The sequence below is a fragment of the Somniosus microcephalus genome, chromosome 29 (genome assembly GCF_052327205.1).
Source record: "Somniosus microcephalus isolate GS21.2 chromosome 29, FLI_Smic_1.0, whole genome shotgun sequence".
Classification (NCBI taxonomy): Eukaryota; Metazoa; Chordata; class Chondrichthyes; order Squaliformes; family Somniosidae; genus Somniosus; species Somniosus microcephalus.
Genome location: NC_141015.1, coordinates 36,123,365 through 36,145,491, shown reverse-complemented (window position 1 = coordinate 36,145,491; position 22,127 = coordinate 36,123,365). Strand labels below are relative to the sequence as shown.

General features: G+C 52.4%; 1 protein-coding gene across 1 annotated transcript in view; it reads left to right on the top strand.

Annotated features, from left to right (window-relative positions):
• Window positions 1–4,451: 4,451 nt before the first annotated feature.
• The window catches only part of zswim8 (zinc finger, SWIM-type containing 8), a 219,800-nt gene continuing 202,124 nt past the window's right edge, over window positions 4,452–22,127 (top strand). The window contains 2 exon segments of the mRNA XM_085970598.1: window positions 4,452–4,539; window positions 5,129–5,719. Coding sequence (XP_085826724.1) covers window positions 5,542–5,719 — 178 coding nt within the window. The 5' untranslated portion in view covers window positions 4,452–4,539; window positions 5,129–5,541.

Here is a 22,127-nt window from a genome sequence, read left to right as displayed (position 1 = left end):
AACCCGCCATGAGCAATGCCACTGGAGATCTGCTAATACACATGGATTTGCAATTACTTAATTATACCTATTCCACAGTATCACTCAGCTAAGTTCTGCAAATCCAGATGTTGCTGCTTCTGTTTCCCTACGTAACAAGTCACTTTACTTCAACATAAATGATCGTATTTGAAACACTTTGAAACATTTCTCAGAGATGTGATAAGTTTGTCATATAAATGCGAATCTTGTAAAAAATCATGTACAATCACTTTCTTGTCAAATCATATAATTCAATTGCATGGCACTCTGACAAAAGATGTAAGCAATAAGTATCTGCTAATTGTTGGACATACTATAAAGAATAACACAATACAGAGTGTTTTTCAATTCTGAAAAGAATCTTGGGGATTGAGATGATATTGAAACTCTCATGAATTATGAACGTATTCTGATCCTGCCAAAGTGCCATTCTCCTGCAGACGGAGTACTTTTGTTTTTTTCGTTGTCACAGGCCTCCATCTCAGAACAATATTGGCAGAAGTCAAGGAGCTGGTTGTCAGCCAGTGGCTCAGCACCCTCTGCCTCGGAATCAGTGAAGGTTGTGGGTTCAAGTCCCACTCCAGAGACTTGAGCACAAAAATCCAGGCTGACACTCCAGGGGAGTGCTGCACTGTCAGTGATGCTGTCGTTCAGATGAGACATTAAACCAAGCACCCATCTGCTCTCTCGGGTGGGCATAAAAAGATCCCACAGCCACTATTTCGAAGAAGAGCAGGGGAGTTCTCCCAGGTGTCCTGGGGCCAATATTTATCCCTCAACCAACATCACTAAAATAGATTATCTGGTCATTATCACAATGCTGTCTGTGGGAGCTTGCTGTGTGCAAATTGGCTGTTACATTACAACAGTGACTCCACTTCAGAAAAAGTATGTCATTGGCTGTAAAGTGCCTTGGGACGTCCGGTGGTTGTGAAAGGCACTATAGAAATGCAAGTCCTTTTGCTATTTTAGCTCCAGATGGTGCTTAGTCCTAGGAACAAGAGAGTGTGAAAGAAAGTCGAGGGATTTCCTGCCCTCATGAAAATTAAAATGCTACAAATTATAAAACGAATTTACTTTCTGTTTCATAAGGCTATATCATTCTAAATATGATAATGCTATTAAGTTGAAGTCTTATATATTTACTAACTTGCAGACTTTAAAGAATTTGCCTTTTGTAACTTAAATCTAAATGCATTGAATTACATAGATATTTACAGCACAGAAACAGGACATTCGGCCCAACTGGTCTATGCCGGTGTTTATGCTCTACATGAGCCTCCTCCCACCTTACTTCATCTCACCCCATAAGTGGAGTGATGAAAATCAGCGATGCGCAAGAGGACAGAATTGGAGGAGCGCAGAGATCTCGGAGGGTTGTGGGGCTGGAGGAGGTTACAGAGATAGGGAGGGGCGAGGCCATGGAGGGATTTGAAAACAAGGATGAGAATTTTAAAATCGAGGCGTTGCTTAACCGGGAGCCAATGTAGGTCAGCGAGCACAGGGGTGATGGGTGAACAGGACTTGGTGCGAGTTAGGACACGGGCAGCAAAGAGCAAAGCGGTGTTATGCCATGTCATGCGCAATGTACTATCAGAGCCACTGATTTTTCAAGCCACTTTCCTTGCTTTTGAATCATACCTTCCCCACCTCTTCAATTCCAAGTTGATTCTGTTTAACTTTAATTCAAAACATGATGATTGATGTGTGATATTACAGAAAGTGCGTATTATACAATTGATATAGAAATAAAATTATATTTCCTACGTATATTTCTGTATTAAAAATCTTGTCTATAGCTCACACACCCTCTCAGTATCACACTTGCTTCTCACCACTCTTCTGACTCACTATGAGTAATGCCAGTTTAATATCAGATGTTTTATCCTTATGATTCTAAGTCCCTCTCTGCTTCCTGAATGGTCTAGCAACCAGCTAGCAGAGGCAGAGGGGGAAAAGCTAGGAGAGCTCTGATGGTGGCGGCCTTTAACACGGTGCGCGAGAGACCCAGGGGAAAGGGGGTCAGAGTTGAGGACCTCAATTCCATCATGTGCAAGTTTGGACCTCGTAGTGAGACTTCAATAAACATCAGAAACTGAAACCCCAGCCCTTGAAATTCTGGCCAGCAACGGCACAGGAAATTTACGAGTGCCCGTCTCCTAACTCGCACCAAGTCCCGTTCGCCCATCACCCCCTGTGCTCGCTGACCTACATTGGCTCCCGGAATAAGCAAAGCCTCGATTTCAAAATTCTCATCCTTTGTTTTCAAATCCCTCCATGGCCTGGCCCCCTCCCTATCTCTGTAATCTCCTCCAGCCCTACAAGCCATCGAGATCTCTGCGCTCCTCCAATTCTGGCCTCTTGCGCATCCCCCGATTTTTAATCGCTCCACCATTGGCGGCCGTGCCTTCAGCTGCCTGGGGTCTTAAGCTGTGGAATTCCCTCCCTAAACCTCTCCGCCGCTCTACCTCTCCCCTCCTTTAAGACGCTCCTTAAAACTAGCCTCTTTCACCAAGCTTTTGGTCACCTGCCCTAATGGCCTGGATATTATGGGGCCTATGACAGCGTACGTACAGCGCTGCACATGCGCGAAAATCCGGAACCTGCAATCTGTCAAGCTTTAGCTCGACCAATCATCCACCGGCGCAGGAAATGGACATTCGCGTTGGAGAGTCGGGCGATTTGCCCAATTACTGCCCAGCGAATGCCCACGAAACCCTTACGCCTGGTAAAAGCAGCATTGGGGCTTCCTCTACCAGCGCAAGGGTGAAAATAAATATTTAAATCATTTTTTCCACAATCATTTAAACATTCAAAAATCATTAAAATTAGTTTAGGTTATTTTTGGCCCCTTGAAAAATGTTTAAATTTATTTATCAAAAAAATTAAATTTTTGTTTTAAATGTTTAATTAAATCGTATTTTAATTCATTTTAAACGTGCGCTGATCTATTTTGATTTAGGTTGTGTGAAAGTGTGTTTTTTACATCATTCCTGTTAAGCTTATGGGGGATTCCGTACGCAAATAAGCATAACGGGAATCCCCCTTTTTTGATTGGTTGGGCCGGCCCACGTGATCCCAGAGATGCGTGCGCCCCTGGGATACGTGGACCTGTACGCAGGCTCGGAGGCATTCGCCCGCGGGGAGCCTCCGACCGTAATTTCAGGTCCAATATCTCCTTATGTGGCTCGGTGCCACAATTTTGTTTGATAAGCGCTCCCGTGAAGCGCCCTGGGACGTTTTACTGCGTTGAAGGCGCTATACAAATGCAAGTTGTTGTTGTTGTCGCCTTAGACAAAAATCACAGACAAAATAAATAGGTTTTCCCAACGCCATCAATGCAGATTCCTAGAAGCAGGATCAATTTCCTGAAAGATGTTTATTGCAAGACAGTCGGATTGTGCAATAGCATTGCAACTAAGGTTCAAACAAAATGGGCAGGGAATTCATTTTGAAACATACAAAATTCTCAACAGTGCTCGACAGGGAGGATGTTTCCTCTAGCTGGGGAGTCTAGAACCAGGGGTCACAGTCTCAGAATAAGGGGTCGGCCATTTAGGACTGAGACGAGGAGAAATTTCTTCACTCAGAGGGTGGCGAATCTTTGGAATTCTCTGCCCCAGAGGGGCTGTGGAGGCTCAGTCGTTGAGTATATTCAAGACAAGAGATTTTTGGATATTAAGGGAACCGAGGGATGCGGGGATCGGGCGGGAGAGTGGAGATGATCTTATCGAAGGGGCCAAATGGCACTCCTCCTTGCTCCTAATTCTTATGCTCTTTAAAACTAACATTCGAGGAATGAAGACCCTGAGCATGAACTGCAGAGGTCACAGCATAAAGCATTGAAACACACACATACAGAAAGAAAGACATGGCACATTTGTAAATGCATTGACTTCTGGCTGCCAGCAACAACAACAACAAAATAAAAACCAGAGATTGAATGCTGAATTTAAAAAACAACAAACACAGGCTGCAAGAAGGAGAAAGCAGTGAGCTGCAGGACTGGGACTGGGAACTGAACCCTCCCACTTTGTTGCTGTCAAAAGTGGCTACACGTCAGCCTCTCATTTCCTTTTACGTGTAGGAAGTGCCCGGGTGAGAGGTCGATCTCTCTCACACACACACTCTTAGGGAAGAGAAAGCGGCGACTTAGGGAAGACCAGGAGCTGAGCCCCCTTTTTTGTTTTGCCAAAAAAATAAGAGATTTTTTTGTTTTGTTGCAGGGAGCTGCCTCCCCCTTTCCTCCAGCCTTTGCTGATCCTTGCAAACCCTCTGCAAATTCCAGCCAAGGGACTCAGGAAGGAAGGAGAAGCAAGAAAACCACCCAAATAAATTAGTGCAATTTCTTAGACCCGGTGCATAGAGAAAAAAAAAGAAAAGAGAAGAGAAGAAATCATGTGATAGAAACGGAAGTGGCCAACAGCTGATGACTGGCCCAGGTGAAGTATCCATGTTTAGAGAGAGAGAGAGAGAGAGAGAGGACATTCAGGGCTCCTGCACAACAGAACAGGGGCTGTGAGCAAACTCTTTGTGTTGTCTTATTTTTTTTGTGTTGCATTTTGTTTATTGCTGTGTCTGTGTGACAACTTTGTGCCTCTCCTCCCCCACTCTCCCTCCCTCTTCCCCCACTTGCACAGAGAGATTGGTTGGTTTGAAGTTTGTTACCTGCAAAGAGGAGGGTTTATCCTCACCCTCTTCTTCTTCTAATTTGTCCTTTTTTTCCCCCCCTCCCTCATCTCAGATTGCTACTTGTCTTGCCAGTGTGGTTGCTGCTGATCGTTCAGGAGGTGTTGATCCCTCTCTCTCTCTCTCTCTCTCTCTCTCTCTCCCCTTTCTTTCTCTTCCTTTCCTTTCCCCCCCCCCCCAATGTCTGCTGCCCAATGGTGACCTGGCCAAGGACAATCTGCCCAGCAGAAGATGATGAAGAGAGGGGACAGCGACGACAACAGCTGATGGTTCCAGTCCACCCATTTACCCAACAATAAGTGTTCCTTACAGGTTTGTCCCGGAGAGAACAGGGACTTCCCTTCCCCTCCCAACCCCTTTTTGTTGTTGCAAATCTAAGATTAACTTGAGGTGACTTTTTTTTTCCTTCTTTTCCAAGTGTTGCTTTTGGCAAGAGAGAGGAGACAAAAGTGATTGCCGTCGATTGGGACAATAAAACGACAATTCCAGTCTCTCGCTCCAGGAGGAATTATTGGAGGTTTTCTTTTCCTTCAGCAGAATATTCGGAATACAGGATTTGTTGGAGCTATTTTTTGTCTGTGGAGAGGATTGAAGATGGGCCCCGAATGAATGAATGAATGAAAAGGAGTGTTGCTTCCACTTCACACCACTGCTGTTTCCAATATCGACTTAAATTTTTGGAGAATTTGTCAGTCAAAAGGGGCTCCTTAAGCCAAGGAATTGTGTCCCCGGTCTTTTGTTAACCAAGTGCCTGTGTGTGTGTGGAGCTTGGATTCCTCTGCACCTTGGCTGCTTTCTTCGTTTTGATCATCCCCAGCCGCTGTAAATGTGATGGAACTAATGTTTGCCGAGTGGGAGGACGGCGAGAGGTTTTCCTTTGAAGACAGTGACCGGTTTGAAGAAGACTCGCTCTGTTCGTTCATCTCTGAGGCCGAGAGCCTGTGTCAGAACTGGCGAGGATGGCGAAAGCAGTCTGCTGGTCCGAATTCCCCCACTGTTAAAATCAAAGGTGAGGCAGTTTTTTTTTTCTTTTTTAATAAGCAAGTGACCTTGGCCGGACTCTCTTTTTGCAGGTTAACTTTATGTAAAAAAAAATTTAAAAAGCTGAAAGCGCATCTGGTATTCCTGGTACGAAGACACCTTCAGACAATGCGGTCACGCTGTCTGCACAAACTTTTACTCAAACAAACCTTTTAATGTTTTTTTCTTGACATGAAGTTACTCTTAGGAAGAGGGTGCAAAACCCAAATTGTAAGGGTCTAAACTTGTTTAAAGCATCTGCCTTTTCAAAGGTTGCATCTGTCATTTCAGGGAAGAGTCTGGTGTCCAATATTGGATTGCCATCATTATAAACATGTTCATTTGCCCGTTTTCCTTTGCAAAAGAAGAATTATTTGGCACGTTTGGAATTCTGAGCGAGATCTTTAATTTGATGTGGGTTATTTATAGGGTCCATGTGTCCCTGAGAGTTCTATAGATTTATTATTCATTAGTACTCTTTTTAACAGAGTGTTATTGCAACATTTTGTGGATGACTGACGTTCGGTGCCATGCAGAATTATACCCGGGGCGAATTCATTTGTGGGCTGCAAATGCTCCTTCATATTCTTCGTGGAAAGTAATGTGTGTATGTGCATTTGATGAGTTGCTGCATGGCTTTTGTCAGTGGTAACTTTTGCCCTTGGGTTCAGTCTGTGCCCTATTCATTGGGTAGCAATTGCATCGGTATATCGGTTTGTGTCGTGTTTTGTTACTATTCCTTTATTGACGAGTCCAATAGTCTCCTGGCTGGCCTTCCGTCTTGCACCCTCGGTAAACCTGAGCTCGTCCAAAACTCCGCTGCCCATACCCTAACTCGCCCCAAGTCCCGTTCACCCATCACCCCCTGTGCTCGCTGACCTTCGTTGGCTGCCGGTCTGGCAACGCCCCCATTTTTAAAATTCTCATCCCCGGTGCTCAAATCCCCTCCGTGACCTCCTCCAGCCCCTACGACCCGCCCAGATCTCTGCACTCCTCCATTTCTGGCCTGTTGCGCATTCAGTGTCAGCCGTGGCTCAGTTGGGTCGCGCTCTCTCGCCTCCGAGTCAGAAGGTTGTGTGCTCAAAGTCCCACTCCAGGGACTTGGGCGCAAAATCCAAGTTGACTTCTCCAGTGCTGTACTTGGGGAGTGCTGCACTGTCGGAGGTGCCGTCTTTTGGATGAGACGCTAAAACTGAGGCCCCGCCTGTCCTTTCACGTGGACGTAAAAGATCCTATGACGCTATTTCAAAGATAAGAGCAGGGGAGTTCTTCCCGGTGTCCTGGCCAATGTCAATCCACATCACTAAATCTGCTTTTTTTTTAAATCACATTGCTGTTTGTGGGAGCTTGCTGTGTGCAATTTGGCTGCCGCGTTTCCTACATTACAACAGTGACTACACTTCAAAAAGTACTTCACTGGCTGTGAAGCGCTTTGGGACGTCCGGTGGTCGTGAAAGGCGCTATAGAAATGCAAGCCGTTACTTTATTCCCCGATTTTTAATCGCTCCACCAGTGGCGGCCGTCCCTTCAGCTGCCTAAGTCTGAAGCTCTGGAATTCCCTCCCTAAACCTCTCCGCACCCCTCTCCTTTTAAGACGCTCCTTATAACCCACCTCTTTGACCACCTGTCTTCATATCTCCTTATGTGGCTCGGAGTCAAATATTGTTAACGCGCTTGCGAAACGCCTTGGGATGTTTTACTATGTTAAACGGCGCCGTATAAATGTGAGGGTCAAAATACCTGGTATTTTTGTTACTGAGGCCAAATTGTGCCGGGTCTCGTTTGCAGTGATTTGGGCAGCTACCCTCGACTGGTTTATTTTTTGATGTGGGATGGTGGGGGGGGGCGAAATATGGAAACAAAAGGCCAGACTTGGAGCTTTCAGTGGACAGATCGTGTCGTGACTGTTTTACACAATAATTTGTGCAGCGATTGGAAGACTGTAAAGACCGGCGAGGTCGTAATAAAAAAAATAAAGTCGTGTGTAGGTGGGGGAGTACCTGAGCACCAGCTATTTAAAGCCGGGTTATTTTTTTATTTTTTTTAATTTTTTTTTTTTAAAAGAGTTACTTGAGCTGTTGTGTTGTTGGAGGGCAGGTTTATTAATTGCACACTTCCTGCACAACTTGCACCTTTCTGATCGATAAGTAACTGCTTACATAATGTTTGTGGAAAGCAAGATCTTTTGTTCCTGATCTAGGCAGCATGAACGTTGAAAATTGTTGGGGGTTTTGTTTTTGTCCCCAAGATGTTGAATATATTATTAGGGACAAAACATGGCAGCAACTTATTTTTCGAATATACTTTCTCAATGGCCGTATATGCGAGTGTGTGTCTAATTTTTTTTTTTCTTTCGCCCACTGTATCGCAATGAGAAAGTAATTCTTACCAGTTGCAGTCATCCATTGCTAGCTGTGAGTTATAACGCAACCGAATCTATTGTGATGGAATAGCTGATAAGAGCGATATTTTTCAAAAAAAAATCTGTATTGGTTCCATCTATGCTGCATATCTCCATTGTACTTCATTAAAGGAGGTCTGTAGCTGAATGCTATTTTGAAGCTGTACCAATGTAATGGCAGATAAAACTTGGAGAAATAATAGTTTTTCTTTTTAAAAGACATTGAAGCCATGGGGTGATTCAAACTGCGGTGGTCTGAGGTATACACGTCCCTTTTAATTTTGACACACACTGTCAGCTATGGCTCAGTGGGCAGCACACTCGCCTCTGAGTCAGAAGGTTGTGGGTTCACCGTCCCACTCCAGGGACTTGAGCACGTAAATCCAGGCTGACTCCCCCAGTGCAGTGCCGAGGGAGTGCTGCACTGTCGGAGGGGCCGTCTTTCGGATCAGACGTTAAACCGAGGCCCCGTCTGCTCTCTCAGGTGGACGTAAAAGATCCCATGGCACTATTTCGAAGAAGAGCAGGGGAGTTCTCCCCGGTGTCCTGGCCAATATTTCTCCCTCAACCAACATCACCAAAACAGATTATCTGGTCATTATCACATTGCTGTTTGTGGGAGCTTGCTGTGTACAAATTGCCTGCCACATTTCCCACATTACAACAGTGACTACACTTCAAAAAGTACTTAATTGGCTGTAAAGCGCTTTGAGACGTCCGGTGGTCGTGAAAGGCGCTATAGAAATGCAAGTCTTTCTTTGTTTCTGTGGCTCGGTGTCAAAGTTTGTTTGATAACCGCTCCTGTGAGGCGCTATATAAATGCGAGGGTCAATAACTGGTATTTCTGGGCCAGGCCTTGTTTCCAGTGATTTGGATACAGAAGTTCTGCGTCTCCTGTTGAAATTATTTCAGAGAGTTTTTTATTTTGTTGTTGAAAACTAGATTGAGTCAGAGTTGTGAGGTTTACTTGTCATAGAATTCGAGTCTGTAAAGATTTAACCTAAATTCCTGCAGTGGAAGATGTCTGAGAAAGGAATGAAAGACCATTGCAGAGGTGAAGAGTATTTCTTGTAACTATGGGAGTGCCCAAATATTACTGTTGGGCCAATTTAGCAGAGGCACTAACCTGCTATAGAAAAACTAGAGTCATAACGGCACAGAAGGAGGCCATTCGGCCCATCGAGTCTGTGCCGGCTCTCTGTAGAGCAATCCAGTCAGTCCCATTCCCCCGCTCTATCCCCATAGCCCTGCAAGTTTATTTCCCCTCAAGTGCCTATCCGTCTCCCCTTGAAAACATTAAGGCCTAGAAATTGGGTTGGGGCGCAAAAGTCGCCTGAGCGCAGGATTTAGCGCAGCGTTCGAGGCTTTAGCGATCGTCAGATATTCAGTTCCAGTGCGGGGCGAGGCTCGAGGCGCTCTGCGTCCCTCTTAGGGCGCTGAAACTGAATATCGCAGCGCAACGTGCCGCAGCGCCACACGCTGCGGCACGGCACGCTGCGGTACTGCAGGTCTTCCTCCCATTGTTAAGGGGGAGGTGCCTGCAACAGCGCGATCCCTGCTCGCGAGTGCCGGCAAACGAGCCCGGCACCAAGGAGAAGTGCCGGGCTCTCGGGGAAACAGCCGGCAATGCCGCGGTGGGGGGGTCAGGAGGCCGGGGACGGAGGTGCTGGCAGGCGGCCGCCGAAAAAGGCGGCCGCCCCGCACCTCCACCTTAACTTGCGCCGCTGCTGGCACAGTAAGGCCCCATGAACCGGGCGCGGGGAGCGAACGGTGCAACTGCGGCGTTCGCGACCAAATATCGTGAATGGGGTGCTGCGCACGCGGCACAGCGCAAATGGCTAACGCCACCATTAGCGCCCCTACTGAATATCGCGGGAGGCGCAGCCAGTGGCGCTACAGCCACTGACTGCCTCTTTAGGCGCTAACAGGTGGCGCTACTCACCCAATTTTTCCCCCTAAGTGTCTCCGCTTCCACCACTTCCGTCGGCAGCGAGTTCCAGGTCCTCACCACTCGCTGCGTAAAAAAAGTTTTTCCTCATGTCCCCCCTGTATCTCTTGCTCAAAACCTTAAATCTATGTCCCCTAGTCCTTGTACCATCAACAAGTGGGAACAGGCTTTCCCCGTCTAGCCTATCCAAACCCGTCATAATCCTGTACACCTCGATCAAATCACCCCTCAACCTCCTTTGCTCTAATGAAAACAAATCTAGCTTCTCCAACCTGTCCTTGTAGCTAAGATCCCCCATCCCCGGAACTATTCTGGTAAATCTCCTCTGTACCCTCTCAAGGGCCTTCACATCCTTCCTAAAGTGTGGTGACCAGAACTGGACGCAATACTCCAAATGTGGCCTAACCAGCACTTTATAAGGATTCAGCGTAACTTCTCTACTTTTGTACTCGATACCTCTATTTATGACACCCAAGATTCTATATGCTTTGTTAACCATTCTCTCAATATGTCCTGCCACCTTCAGGGACCTGTGCACATTAACTCCCAGGTCCCTCTGTCCCTGCACACTCTTTAAAACTTTAAAAATTCAAACTCGACCACAAACACTGTAATTCATTGCCTTAAATTCTCCACACTGGACTGGGCTGTAATTATTTGCACTTCAGCCTGGTCTTGAGCAGCCTTTATGTTGTGCGAGTGGTCCCAGAGGAGCGGTGTTCGAATGGAGATCCTCTAACTCGAGGCGGTCTTCACCCCCGTGTTGGCGTTCTCTCCTGCTGCTGCTCCAGATCCGGAGCGGCGACTTGGGATTGTCATAGTTGAAATGGAGTGGATCTGGCCCGCTACTTCTAGCAGTAGGCCTATGGGGAAAACCATGGGTGCTCCCCAGTGCCATCAGGTGTGAGGAGCCCGGGTTGTTTGTATCGACTGGAGTATCGTGCATGTGCGGTCCGTGCCATTCCGCCAATGTAACCCCCTCTACAACTCAAAATGCACTTTCTGCAGAGAGCTCCAGTTAGGACAAACAGATCTTTATTTGTACTGCTGGGCACCTTTTTTTTTAATGTTCGTACACCACAGGAGGAGGCCATTCGGCCCATTGTGCCTGTGCCGGCTCTTTGAAAGAGCTCTCCGATTAGTCCCATTCCCCCTGCTCTTTCCTCATAGGCCTGCAAATTTCTCCTTTTCCAAGTATTTATCCAATTCGCTTTTGAAGTTATTATTGAACCTACATCCACCGCCCTTTCAGGCAGCGTGTTCCAGATCACAACTCGCTGTGTTTTTAAAAAAAAAAAAAAAAAAAACTTCTCATCTCCCCTCTGGTTCTTTTACCAATTATCTACAATCCTCTGGTTACCAGTGGAATCAGTTTCTTCCGATCTACTCTTATCAAAAGTCCATATAATTTTAAACGCCCTGACATCGATAGTGGGGAAAATGCTAGAGTCCATTATAAAAGATGTAATAGCAGAGCACTTGGAAAACAGTGACAGGATCGGACAAAGTCAACATGGATTTACAAAAGGTAAATCGTGCTTGACTAATCTACTGGAATTTTTTGAGGATGTGACTGGCAGAATAGATAAGGGAGAACCAGTGGATGTGGTGTATTTGGACTTTCAGAAGGCTTTCGATAAGGTCCCGCATAAGAGATTAGCGTGCAAAGTTAAAGCACATAGGATTGGGGGTAAGGTACTGACTTGGATAGAGAACTGGTTGGCAGACAGGAAGCAAAGAGTTGGAATAAACGGGTCTTTTTCCGAGTGGCAGGCAGTGTCTACTGGGGTACCGCAGGGATCAGTGCTAGGACCCCAGCTATTCACAATATATATTAATGATCTAGATGAAGGAACTAGATGGAATATCTCCAAGTTTGCAGACGACACAAAGCTAAGTGGGCGTGTGTGCTGTGAGGCGGATGCAGAGAAACTCCAGTATGATTTGGACAGGTTGGGTGATTGGGCAGATGCATGGCAGATCCAGCATAATGTGTGGATAAATGCGAGGTTATCCACTTTGGTGGCAAAAACAGGAAGGCAGATTATTATCTGAACGGCAATAGATTGGGAAAAGGGGAAATGCAACGAGACCTGGGTGTCCTTGTGCACCAGTCGCTGAAGGTAAGCATGCAGCTGTAACAGGCGGTTAAGAAGGCAAATGGTCTGTTGGCCTTCATAGCGAGAGGATTCGAGTACAGGAGCAAGGATGTCTTGCTGCAGTTGTACAGGGTCTTGGTGAGACCACACCTAGAGTATTGTGTGTAGTTTTGATCACCTTATCTGAGGAAGGATGTTCTTGCCATGGAGAGAGTGCAGCGAAGATTCACCAGACTGATACCTGGGATGGCAGGAATGACGTATGGAGAGAGATTGGGTCGATTCGGCTCATATTCGCTAGAGTTTAGAAGAATGAGAGGGGATCTCATTGAAACTTATAAAATTCTAACAGGACTAGACAGACTAGATGCAGGAAGGATGTTCCCGATGGTGGGAGAGTCCAGAACCAGGGGTCACAGTCTAAGGATAAGGGGTAAGCCATTTAGGACTGAGATGAGGAGGAATTTCTTCACCCGAGTGGTGAACCTGTGGAATTCTCTACCACAGAAGGCAGTTGAGGCCAATTCATTAAATATATTCAAGAAGGAGTTAGATATATTTCTTAAGGCTAAAGGGATCAAGGGGTATGGGGAGAAGGCAGGGACAGGGTACTGAATTTGGATGATCAACCATGATCTCATTAAATGGCGGAGCAGGCTCAAGGGGCTGAATGGCCTACTCCTGCTCCTATCTTCTATATTTCTATGTTTCTATTAAATCTCCCCTGAACCTTCTCTGTTCTCGGGAGAACAATCCCAGCTTCTCCAGTCTCATCATAATTGAATTCCCTTGTCCCTGGTACCATTCTGGTAAACATCCTCTGCACCCTCTCCAAATCCTTGACACCCTTTTCTAAAGTGTGCATGTGGGCATAGTACAAAAACTTTAGACCCTTTCGGGTCAGCCAGTGGCTCACTGGGCAGCACCCTCGCCTCGGAGTCAGAAGGTTGTGGGTTCAAATCTCACTCCAGGGACTTGAACACAAAAATCTAGGCTGACACTCCAGTGCAGTGCTGAGGGAGCGCTGCACTGTCAGAGGTGCCGCCTTTCGGATGAAACGTTAAACCGAGGCCCCGTCTGCTCTCTCGGGTAAAAGAATCCCACGGCACTATTTCAAAGAAGAGCAGGGGAGTTCTCCCTGGTGTCCTGGGGCCAATATTTATCCCTCAATCAACATAACAAAAACAGATGATCTGGTCATTATCACATTGCTGTTTGTGGGAGCTTGCTGTGCGCCAATTGGCTGCCGCGTTTCCTACATTACAACAGTGACTGCACTTCAAAAGTACTTCATTGGTTGTAAAGCGCTTTGGAACATCCGGTGGTCATGAAAGGCGCTATAGAAATGTAAGTCTTTCTTTTACTGAAAGATTGTGTGGTTGTTCCACATGGGACATATGATTGATATTGGAGCCATATAATGCCACGATGTGAGAAAGTTATTGTGCTACCATGGTTATTCCAGGCATGTGGGACCAGATGAGTGATGAGTCCACTTGCCTGTTGTTGCATGGTCCTTTTATCTTGCTGCTTGGCACTCTTCCGGTATAAGTGAATGTACAGTTTTTGGACTGCATCCCTCTACAAGAAGCGCCTTGCATCAGGCGATCCCATTCTCCCGCCCCCTCCAAAAATAAAAAGCGCCGTTCGCACCTAAATCCTCCAGACCCATGACGGGTTATGTCCAATGTTCCCTCTAATTTTTTTTTGTATGGTCCACCCGGCCGCTTTAATGGGCCGCGCGGTCCGTTCAGAATTCCGCACATGCGCGGTTTTTCCCTTTTTTTAAAAGCCGGTGAGCCGGTTGCGGAGGAGCTCCTGCTCCCCCGCAGCTTAAAGGGAATAACAACCGGAAATGCTAGAAACACTCGGCGGGTCAGGGCAGCATCCGTGGAGAGAGAAACAGAGTCAATGTTTCAGGCCGGTGACCCCTTCGTCAGAGCTGGAAAAAAGTTGGAGATGGAACGGGTTTTTAAGCAAGTGTAGGGGCAGGGAAAGGAGGGGGAGGAAAGAACAAAAGCGAAGGCCTGTGATAGGATGGTAGGCCGGAGAGATTAAGAGACAAAAGGGATGATGGTGCGAGGCAAAAGGAGACAACTTAAAGGGAACGTTGGTTCCGCCATCGTTCTGCTTGGCGGGTCAGTCGAACTCGCAACGTAAACTAACGTAGAAGTGAGTAACCTTTCCCACAGCAAGTAAGGTGGGTTTACTCGCCCTTTTCAAGTGCGCACTTGATTTGCATTCGGATTGTATATGTGCTGAGCCCCAGCTTGCGTTCTGTTCACCAAATGCGTATCAAATATTTTCTCGATTATCTTTATGTCGAGGGTTGTTGGTGCATGGAATGCCTGGCCACGGGGTAGAGGCAGAGAGCCCCTCTTTTTAAAGGGAAAAGCAGATGAATATTTGAAGCAGGGTTAGGGAGCGAGCAGGGCAGCGGGCCCCTCGCAAAGAGCCGGCACAGGCACGGTGGGCCGAGTGGCCGCCTTCTGTGCTGGGAACCTCTGCCGTTCCATCAGAACTGACTGTGGAAATAAGTTTAGTTCCAAAATTTTACAGTGGGCATAATTCCGCTATAGATTTTATACTCTGCAGGTTCGCCTCCAGGTCACACACCATCCTGACTTGGAAGTATTTTGGCCGTTCCTTCATCGTCGCTGGGTCAAAATCCTGGAACTCCCTCCCTAATAGCACTGTGGGAGTACCTTCACCACACGGATTGCAGCGGTTCAAGAAGGCGGCTCACCACCACCTTCTCGAGGGCAATTAGGGATGGGCAATAAATACTGGCTCCACGTCCCATGAATGAATAAAAAAATAATAATAATAATTCTGGGGAAATTAAATAAATAAAGAATTAAATGGATTGTCTTCATTCTCTGATGCTCCGTTAACTCACTGGTTTCAGAGCTGTGGGTTGTTGTGGGAGGGCTTCAGTTGGACTAGATTTTCTTTGAGCTTCTGACCTGGAGCGGCATTGAAACGTTGGCTTTACTAATGATTCAGCTACTCGTTGCGCCAACCACTGAATCATGCTGGCCCAGGAGTGTGATGCCCCGTTCATGTTGGGTGACCTGATCCCTCCAGAGGTGCTGTCAGGGTGATACAATTGCCCTTGTCAGTTATAATTGCCCTTGCCCCCCCCCCCCCCCCCCTCTAATCTGCTCTCTCCGGTGGACATAAAAGATCCCATGGCACTATTTCGAAGAAGAGCAGGGGAGTTCTCCCTGGCGTACAGGGGCCAATATTTATCCCTCAACCAACAGATTATCTGGTCATTATCGTGTTGCTGTTCGTGGGAGCTTGCTGTGCGCAAATTGGCTGCCGCATTTCCTACATTACAACAGTGACTACACTTCAAAAAGTACTTCATTGGCTGTGAAGCGCTTTGGGGCGTCCTGAGATTGTGAAAGGCGCTATAGAAATGCAAGTTCTTTTCTTTGTTCTCCCTGGGTTTGGGGGGTGGAGGAATTGGCCGTGGGTCCTGGGCCCCTGGTCACCGTCCAGTGACCTCTGCTGGAAGTGCAGCTGTCGGGAGGGCAGGTGAGGTCAGGGGGGTCAGGCTTGGCCTAGCGGGAAAATAGCTCCTGGAGGCTTGGGCCTCGCTTTCCGATTGTGACGCCAGTGGTAACCCTTCCATTTTAACAGGCTTTGCCGTTGGCCTTGCTGTCGAGCCCACACGTGACCGATGGCAACCAGCGTGAGTTAGCCGAGGGCACCTGGCATCTGTAAACCAACCCATCAAAGAGTGAATGCCTAAAGGGATGTGGGAGAGGGAAACTTGGCAAGGAAGGGGAAACGGCAGCGTTGGGAGCTAGAAGATACAGGAGTGGCTGCATCAAGGTGTACGTTTGTTGATGATTTCAGCTACCATCACCACGCAGAAGAATGAGAGGGGATCTCATTGAAACGTATAAAATTCTAACAGGACTAGATGCAGGAAGGATGTTCCCGATGGCGGGGGAGTCCAGAACCAGGGGTCACAGTCTAAAGATAAGGGGTAAGCCATTTAGGACTGAGATGAGGAGGAATTTCTTCACCCAGAGAGTGGTGAACCTGTGGAATTCTCTACCACAGAAGGCAGTTGAGGCCAACTTATTAAATATATTCAAGAAGAAGTTGGATATATTTCTTAAGGCTAAAGGGATCAAGGGGTATGGGGAGAAAGCAGGGACAGGGTACTGAGTTTGGATGATCAGCCATGATCTCATTGAATGGTGGAGCAGGCTCGAGGGGCCGAATGGCCTACTCCTGCTCCTATCGTCTATGTTTCTATGTCCTGGTGTGATCGCACCCTTCACAACATTGACTCTTGGATGATTCACTGTGTTGCCTCATCGTAAGAGGGATTGGCTTCTGGCTTGGCATTTTTCTTGCATTAGTTGAGGTGCCTCAGAGTTACCTGTTAGTGAGATAATCGCTGGCATTGGGCCATAAAGCAGTTACTTTCCAGCTCCCACTGAGGGACAAGTGGACATTGGGTCTTCGAACCCAGATTGGGCCAATTGAGCGTCTCTTTTTCATGTAACAAAATTATAGTGTGATTCGTAAATCTCCACGCGCCACTAAGGTGCAGTGGAATCTGGTTTTCCAGTCAAGCTGCTGAAACGCTATAACCGGCAGGTCACCTCTGGGTAAGTCCCCACGGTTTATACTGAAGTCTGTAAATTCCACGGGCAGTCCCCTTTTTGGTGGTTGTGGGAACAAAAGGAAAAATTTGAAAAAGAAATACTTGCATTTATACAGCGCCTTCGGGACATGCCAAAGCCCTTTACCACCAATGAAGTACTTTTTGAAGTGGAGTCACTGTTGTAATGTGGGAAACGTGGCAGCCAATTTGTGCACAGCAAGCTCCCACAAACAGCAATGTGACAGTGACCAGATGATCTGTTTTTTAGTGATGTTGATTGAGGGATAAATATTGGCCCCAGGACACTGGGGAGACCTCCCCTGCTCTTCTTTGAAATTCTGCTGTGGGATCTTTCACATCCACCTGAGAGAGCAGACAGGGCCTCGGTTTAACGTCTCATCCGAAAGACGGCACCTCTGACAGTGCGGCACTCCGTCAGCACTGCACTGGAGTGTCAGCCTAGATTTTTGTGCTCAAGTCTCTGGAGTGGGACTGGAACCCACAACCTTCTGACCCAGAGGCGAGAGGGTGCTACCCACTGAGCCACGGCTGAGACTCAAATATGGTTGGGAAGGAAATAATGGGCCGGGTTTAACCCTGCGATTTGAAACTTTAACGTTTACTTTCTTCGGGCTTCTTTTTAATCATGTTGTCAGAACAGGCCGTTCTTTTATTTAAAAAACCCCCCCCAATTCACAAGATGTGGGTGACACGGGCAAGGCTGGCTTATATTGTCCGTCTCCAGTTGCCCGGAGAGGGTGATGGTTTTGGTCTTCTCCTTGACCCACTGTAGCTCTTGTGGCGATGGTGTGAAATAGGGAATTCCAGGATTTTAAAGCAGTGACGATGCAGGAATGGCCAGGCGAGACTGGTATGTGGCGTTCCCATGGTATCGCTCCTTTATCTGCTGTCGAATCCATGTTGATGCTTCATGACCAGCAGTTGGGATGTGCGGAGCAGTTTGTTTTCAGACTGGAAACATTTTTTTGTTGTTGTTTATCTGGTGCTGCCCAGTGACCCAGAGAGTTTGGGATATTCCCCGTGTGGTGAACTGGGGGTGGAAAGTGATACCTTTGGCCTTCAGTGGTTTATCGCGGAGCCGCAGTCTGCTGCCGGTGCAAAGCTCCTCAACGATCACCTTGCTGACACTCTGACCTCACCAGAGAAAAAAATAACAAGTGCACCTCTGAAATCTTGCCCGCCGTGTCTCTCGCCCGCCGTGTCTCTCACCCTCCGTGTCTCTCCCCCCCCCCCCTCTCTCGCCCCCCCTCTCTCTCGCCCCCCCCTTCTCTCTCGCCCCCCCCTTCTCCTCTCGCCCCCCCTTCTCTCTCGCCCCCCCTTCTCTCTCGCCCCCCCTTCTCTCTCGCCCCCCCTTCTCTCTCGCCCCCCCTTCTCTCTCGCCCCCCCTTCTCTCTCGCCCCCCCTTCTCTCTCGCCCCCCCTTCTCTCTCGCCCCCCCTTCTCTCTCGCCCCCCCCTTCTCTCTCGCCCCCCCCCCCTTCTCTCTCGCCCCCCTTCTCTCTCGCGCCCCCTCTCTCTCGCCCCCCCTCTCTCGTCCCCCCCTCTCTCTCGCCCCCCCCTCTCTCTCGCCCCCCCCCTCTCTCTCGCCCCCCCCTCTCTCTCGCCCCCCCCTCTCTCGCCCCCCCCTCTCTCGCCCCCCCTCTCTCTCGCCCCCCCCTCTCTCTCGCCCCCCCCTCTCTCGCCCCCCCCTCTCTCGCCCCCCCTCTCTCTCGCCCCCCCCTCTCTCGCCCCCCCCTCTCTCGCCCCCCCCTCTCTCGCCCCCCCCTCTCTCGCCCCCCCTCTCTCTCGCCCCCCTCTCTCTCGCCCCCCCTCTCTCTCGCCCCCCTCTCTCTCGCCCCCCCTCTCTCTCGCCCCCCCTCTCTCTCGCCCCCCCTCTCTCTCGCCCCCCCTCTCTCTCGCCCCCCCTCTCTCTCGCCCCCCCTCTCTCTCGCCCCCCCTCTCTCTCGCCCCCCCCTCTCTCTCGCCCCCCCCTCTCTCTCGCCCCCCCCCTCTCTCTCGCCCCCCCCTCTCTCTCGCCCCCCCCTCTCTCTCGCCCCCCCCTCTCTCTCGCCCCCCCCTCTCTCTCGCCCCCCCCTCTCTCTCGCCCCCCCCTCTCTCTCGCCCCCCCCTCTCTCTCGCCCCCCCCTCTCTCTCGCCCCCCCCTCTCTCTCGCCCCCCCCTCTCTCTCGCCCCCCCTCTCTCTCGCCCCCCCCTCTCTCTCGCCCCCCCTCTCTCTCGCCCCCCCTCTCTCTCGCCCCCCCCTCTCTCTCGCCCCCCCTCTCTCTCGCCCCCCCCTCTCTCTCGCCCCCCCTCTCTCTCGCCCCCCCTCTCTCTCGCCCCCCCTCTCTCGCCCCCCTCTCTCTCGCCCCCCCCTCTCTCTCGCCCCCCCCTCTCTCTCGCCCCCCCCTCTCTCTCGCCCCCCCCTCTCTCTCGCCCCCCCTCTCTCTCGCCCCCCCCTCTCTCCCCCCTCTCTCTCGCCCCCCCCTCTCTCTCGCCCCCCCCTCTCTCTCGCCCCCCCCTCTCTCTCGCCCCCCCCTCTCTCTCGCCCCCCCCTCTCTCTCGCCCCCCCCTCTCTCTCGCCCCCCCCTCTCTCTCGCCCCCCCCTCTCTCTCGCCCCCCCCTCTCTCTCGCCCCCCCCTCTCTCTCGCCCCCCCTCTCTCTCGCCCCCCCCTCTCTCTCGCCCCCCCCTCTCTCTCGCCCCCCCCTCTCTCTCGCCCCCCCCTCTCTCTCGCCCCCCCCTCTCTCTCGCCCCCCCCTCTCTCTCGCCCCCCCCTCTCTCGCCCCCCCCTCTCTCTCGCCCCCCCCTCTCTCTCGCCCCCCCCTCTCTCTCGCCCCCCCCTCTCTCTCGCCCCCCCTCTCTCTCGCCCCCCCTCTCTCTCGCCCCCCCCTCTCTCTCGCCCCCCCCTTCTCTCTCGCCCCCCCCTCTCTCTCGCCCCCCCCTTCTCTCTCGCCCCCCCTTCTCTCTCGCCCCCCCTTCTCTCTCGCCCCCCCCTCTCTCTCGCCCCCCCTTCTCTCTCGCCCCCCCCTTCTCTCTCGCCCCCCCTTCTCTCTCGCCCCCCCTTCTCTCTCGCCCCCCCTCTCTCTCGCCCCCCCTTCTCTCTCGCCCCCCCTTCTCTCTCGCCCCCCCTTCTCTCTCGCCCCCCCCTTCTCTCTCGCCCCCCCTTCTCTCTCGCCCCCCCTTCTCTCTCGCCCCCCCTCTCTCTCGCCCCCCCCTTCTCTCTCGCCCCCCCTTCTCTCTCGCCCCCCCTTCTCTCTCGCCCCCCCTTCTCTCTCGCCCCCCCTTCTCTCTCGCCCCCCCTTCTCTCTCGCCCCCCCTTCTCTCTCGCCCCCCCTCTCTCTCGCCCCCCCTCTCTCTCGCCCCCCCTCTCTCTCGCCCCCCCTCTCTCTCGCCCCCCCCTCTCTCTCGCCCCCCCTCTCTCTCGCCCCCCCCTCTCTCTCGCCCCCCCTCTCTCTCGCCCCCCCCTCTCTCTCGCCCCCCCTCTCTCTCGCCCCCCCCCTCTCTCTCGCCCCCCCCTCTCTCTCGCCCCCCCTCTCTCTCGCCCCCCCTCTCTCGCCCCCCCCTCTCTCTCGCCCCCCCCTCTCTCTCGCCCCCCCCTCTCTCTCGCCCCCCCTCTCTCTCGCCCCCCCTCTCTCTCGCCCCCCCCTCTCTCTCGCCCCCCCTCTCTCTCGCCCCCCCCTCTCTCTCGCCCCCCCCTCTCTCTCGCCCCCCCCTCTCTCCTCTCTCGCCCCCCCCTCTCTCTCGCCCCCCCTCTCTCTCGCCCCCCCCTCTCTCTCGCCCCCCCCTCTCTCTCGCCCCCCCCTCTCTCTCGCCCCCCCCTCTCTCTCGCCCCCCCCTCTCTCTCGCCCCCCCCTCTCTCTCGCCCCCCCCTCTCTCTCGCCCCCCCTCTCTCTCGCCCCCCCCCTCTCTCTCGCCCCCCCCTCTCTCTCGCCCCCCCCTCTCTCTCGCCCCCCCCTCTCTCTCGCCCCCCCCTCTCTCTCGCCCCCCCCTCTCTCTCGCCCCCCCCTCTCTCTCGCCCCCCCCTCTCTCTCGCCCCCCCCTCTCTCTCGCCCCCCCCTCTCTCTCGCCCCTCTCTCGCCCCCCCTCTCTCTCGCCCCCCCCTCTCTCTCGCCCCCCCCTCTCTCTCGCCCCCCCCTCTCTCTCGCCCCCCCCTCTCTCTCGCCCCCCCCTCTCTCTCGCCCCCCCCTCTCTCTCCCCCCCTCTCTCTCGCCCCCCCCTCTCTCTCGCCCCCCCCCTCTCTCTCTCGCCCCCCCCTCTCTCTCGCCCCCCCCCTCTCTCTCGCCCCCCCCTCTCTCTCGCCCCCTCTCTCGCCCCCCCCTCTCTCTCGCCCCCCCCTCTCTCTCGCCCCCCCCTCTCTCTCGCCCCCCCCTCTCTCTCGCCCCCCCCTCTCTCTCGCCCCCCCCTCTCTCTCGCCCCCCCCCTCTCTCTCGCCCCCCCCTCTCTCTCGCCCCCCCCTCTCTCTCGCCCCCCCCTCTCTCTCGCCCCCCCCTCTCTCTCGCCCCCCCCTCTCTCTCGCCCCCCCCTCTCTCTCGCCCCCCCCTCTCTCTCGCCCCCCCCTCTCTCTCGCCCCCCCTCTCTCGCCCCCCTCTCTCTCGCCCCCCCCTCTCTCTCGCCCCCCCCTCTCTCTCGCCCCCCCCTCTCTCTCGCCCCCCCCTCTCTCTCGCCCCCCCCTCTCTCTCGCCCCCCCCTCTCTCTCGCCCCCCCCTCTCTCTCGCCCCCCCCTCTCTCTCGCCCCCCCCTCTCTCTCGCCCCCCCCCTCTCTCTCGCCCCCCCCTCTCTCTCGCCCCCCCCTCTCTCTCGCCCCCCCCTCTCTCTCGCCCCCCCCTCTCTCTCGCCCCCCCCTCTCTCTCGCCCCCCCCCTCTCTCTCGCCCCCCCCCTCTCTCTCGCCCCCCCCCTCTCTCTCGCCCCCCCCCCTCTCTCTCGCCCCCCCCTCTCTCTCGCCCCCCCCTCTCTCTCGCCCCCCCCTCTCTCTCGCCCCCCCCTCTCTCTCGCCCCCCCCTCTCTCTCGCCCCCCCTCTCTCTCGCCCCCCCCTCTCTCTCGCCCCCCCCTCTCTCTCGCCCCCCCCCTCTCTCTCGCCCCCCTCTCCCCCCCCTCTCTCTCGCCCCCCCCTCTCTCTCGCCCCCCCCCTCTCTCTCGCCCCCCCCTCTCTCTCGCCCCCCCCTCTCTCTCGCCCCCCCCCTCTCTCTCGCCCCCCCCTCTCTCTCGCCCCCCCCTCTCTCTCGCCCCCCCCTCTCTCTCGCCCCCCCCCTCTCTCTCGCCCCCCCCCTCTCTCTCGCCCCCCCCTCTCTCTCGCCCCCCCCTCTCTCTCGCCCCCCCCCTCT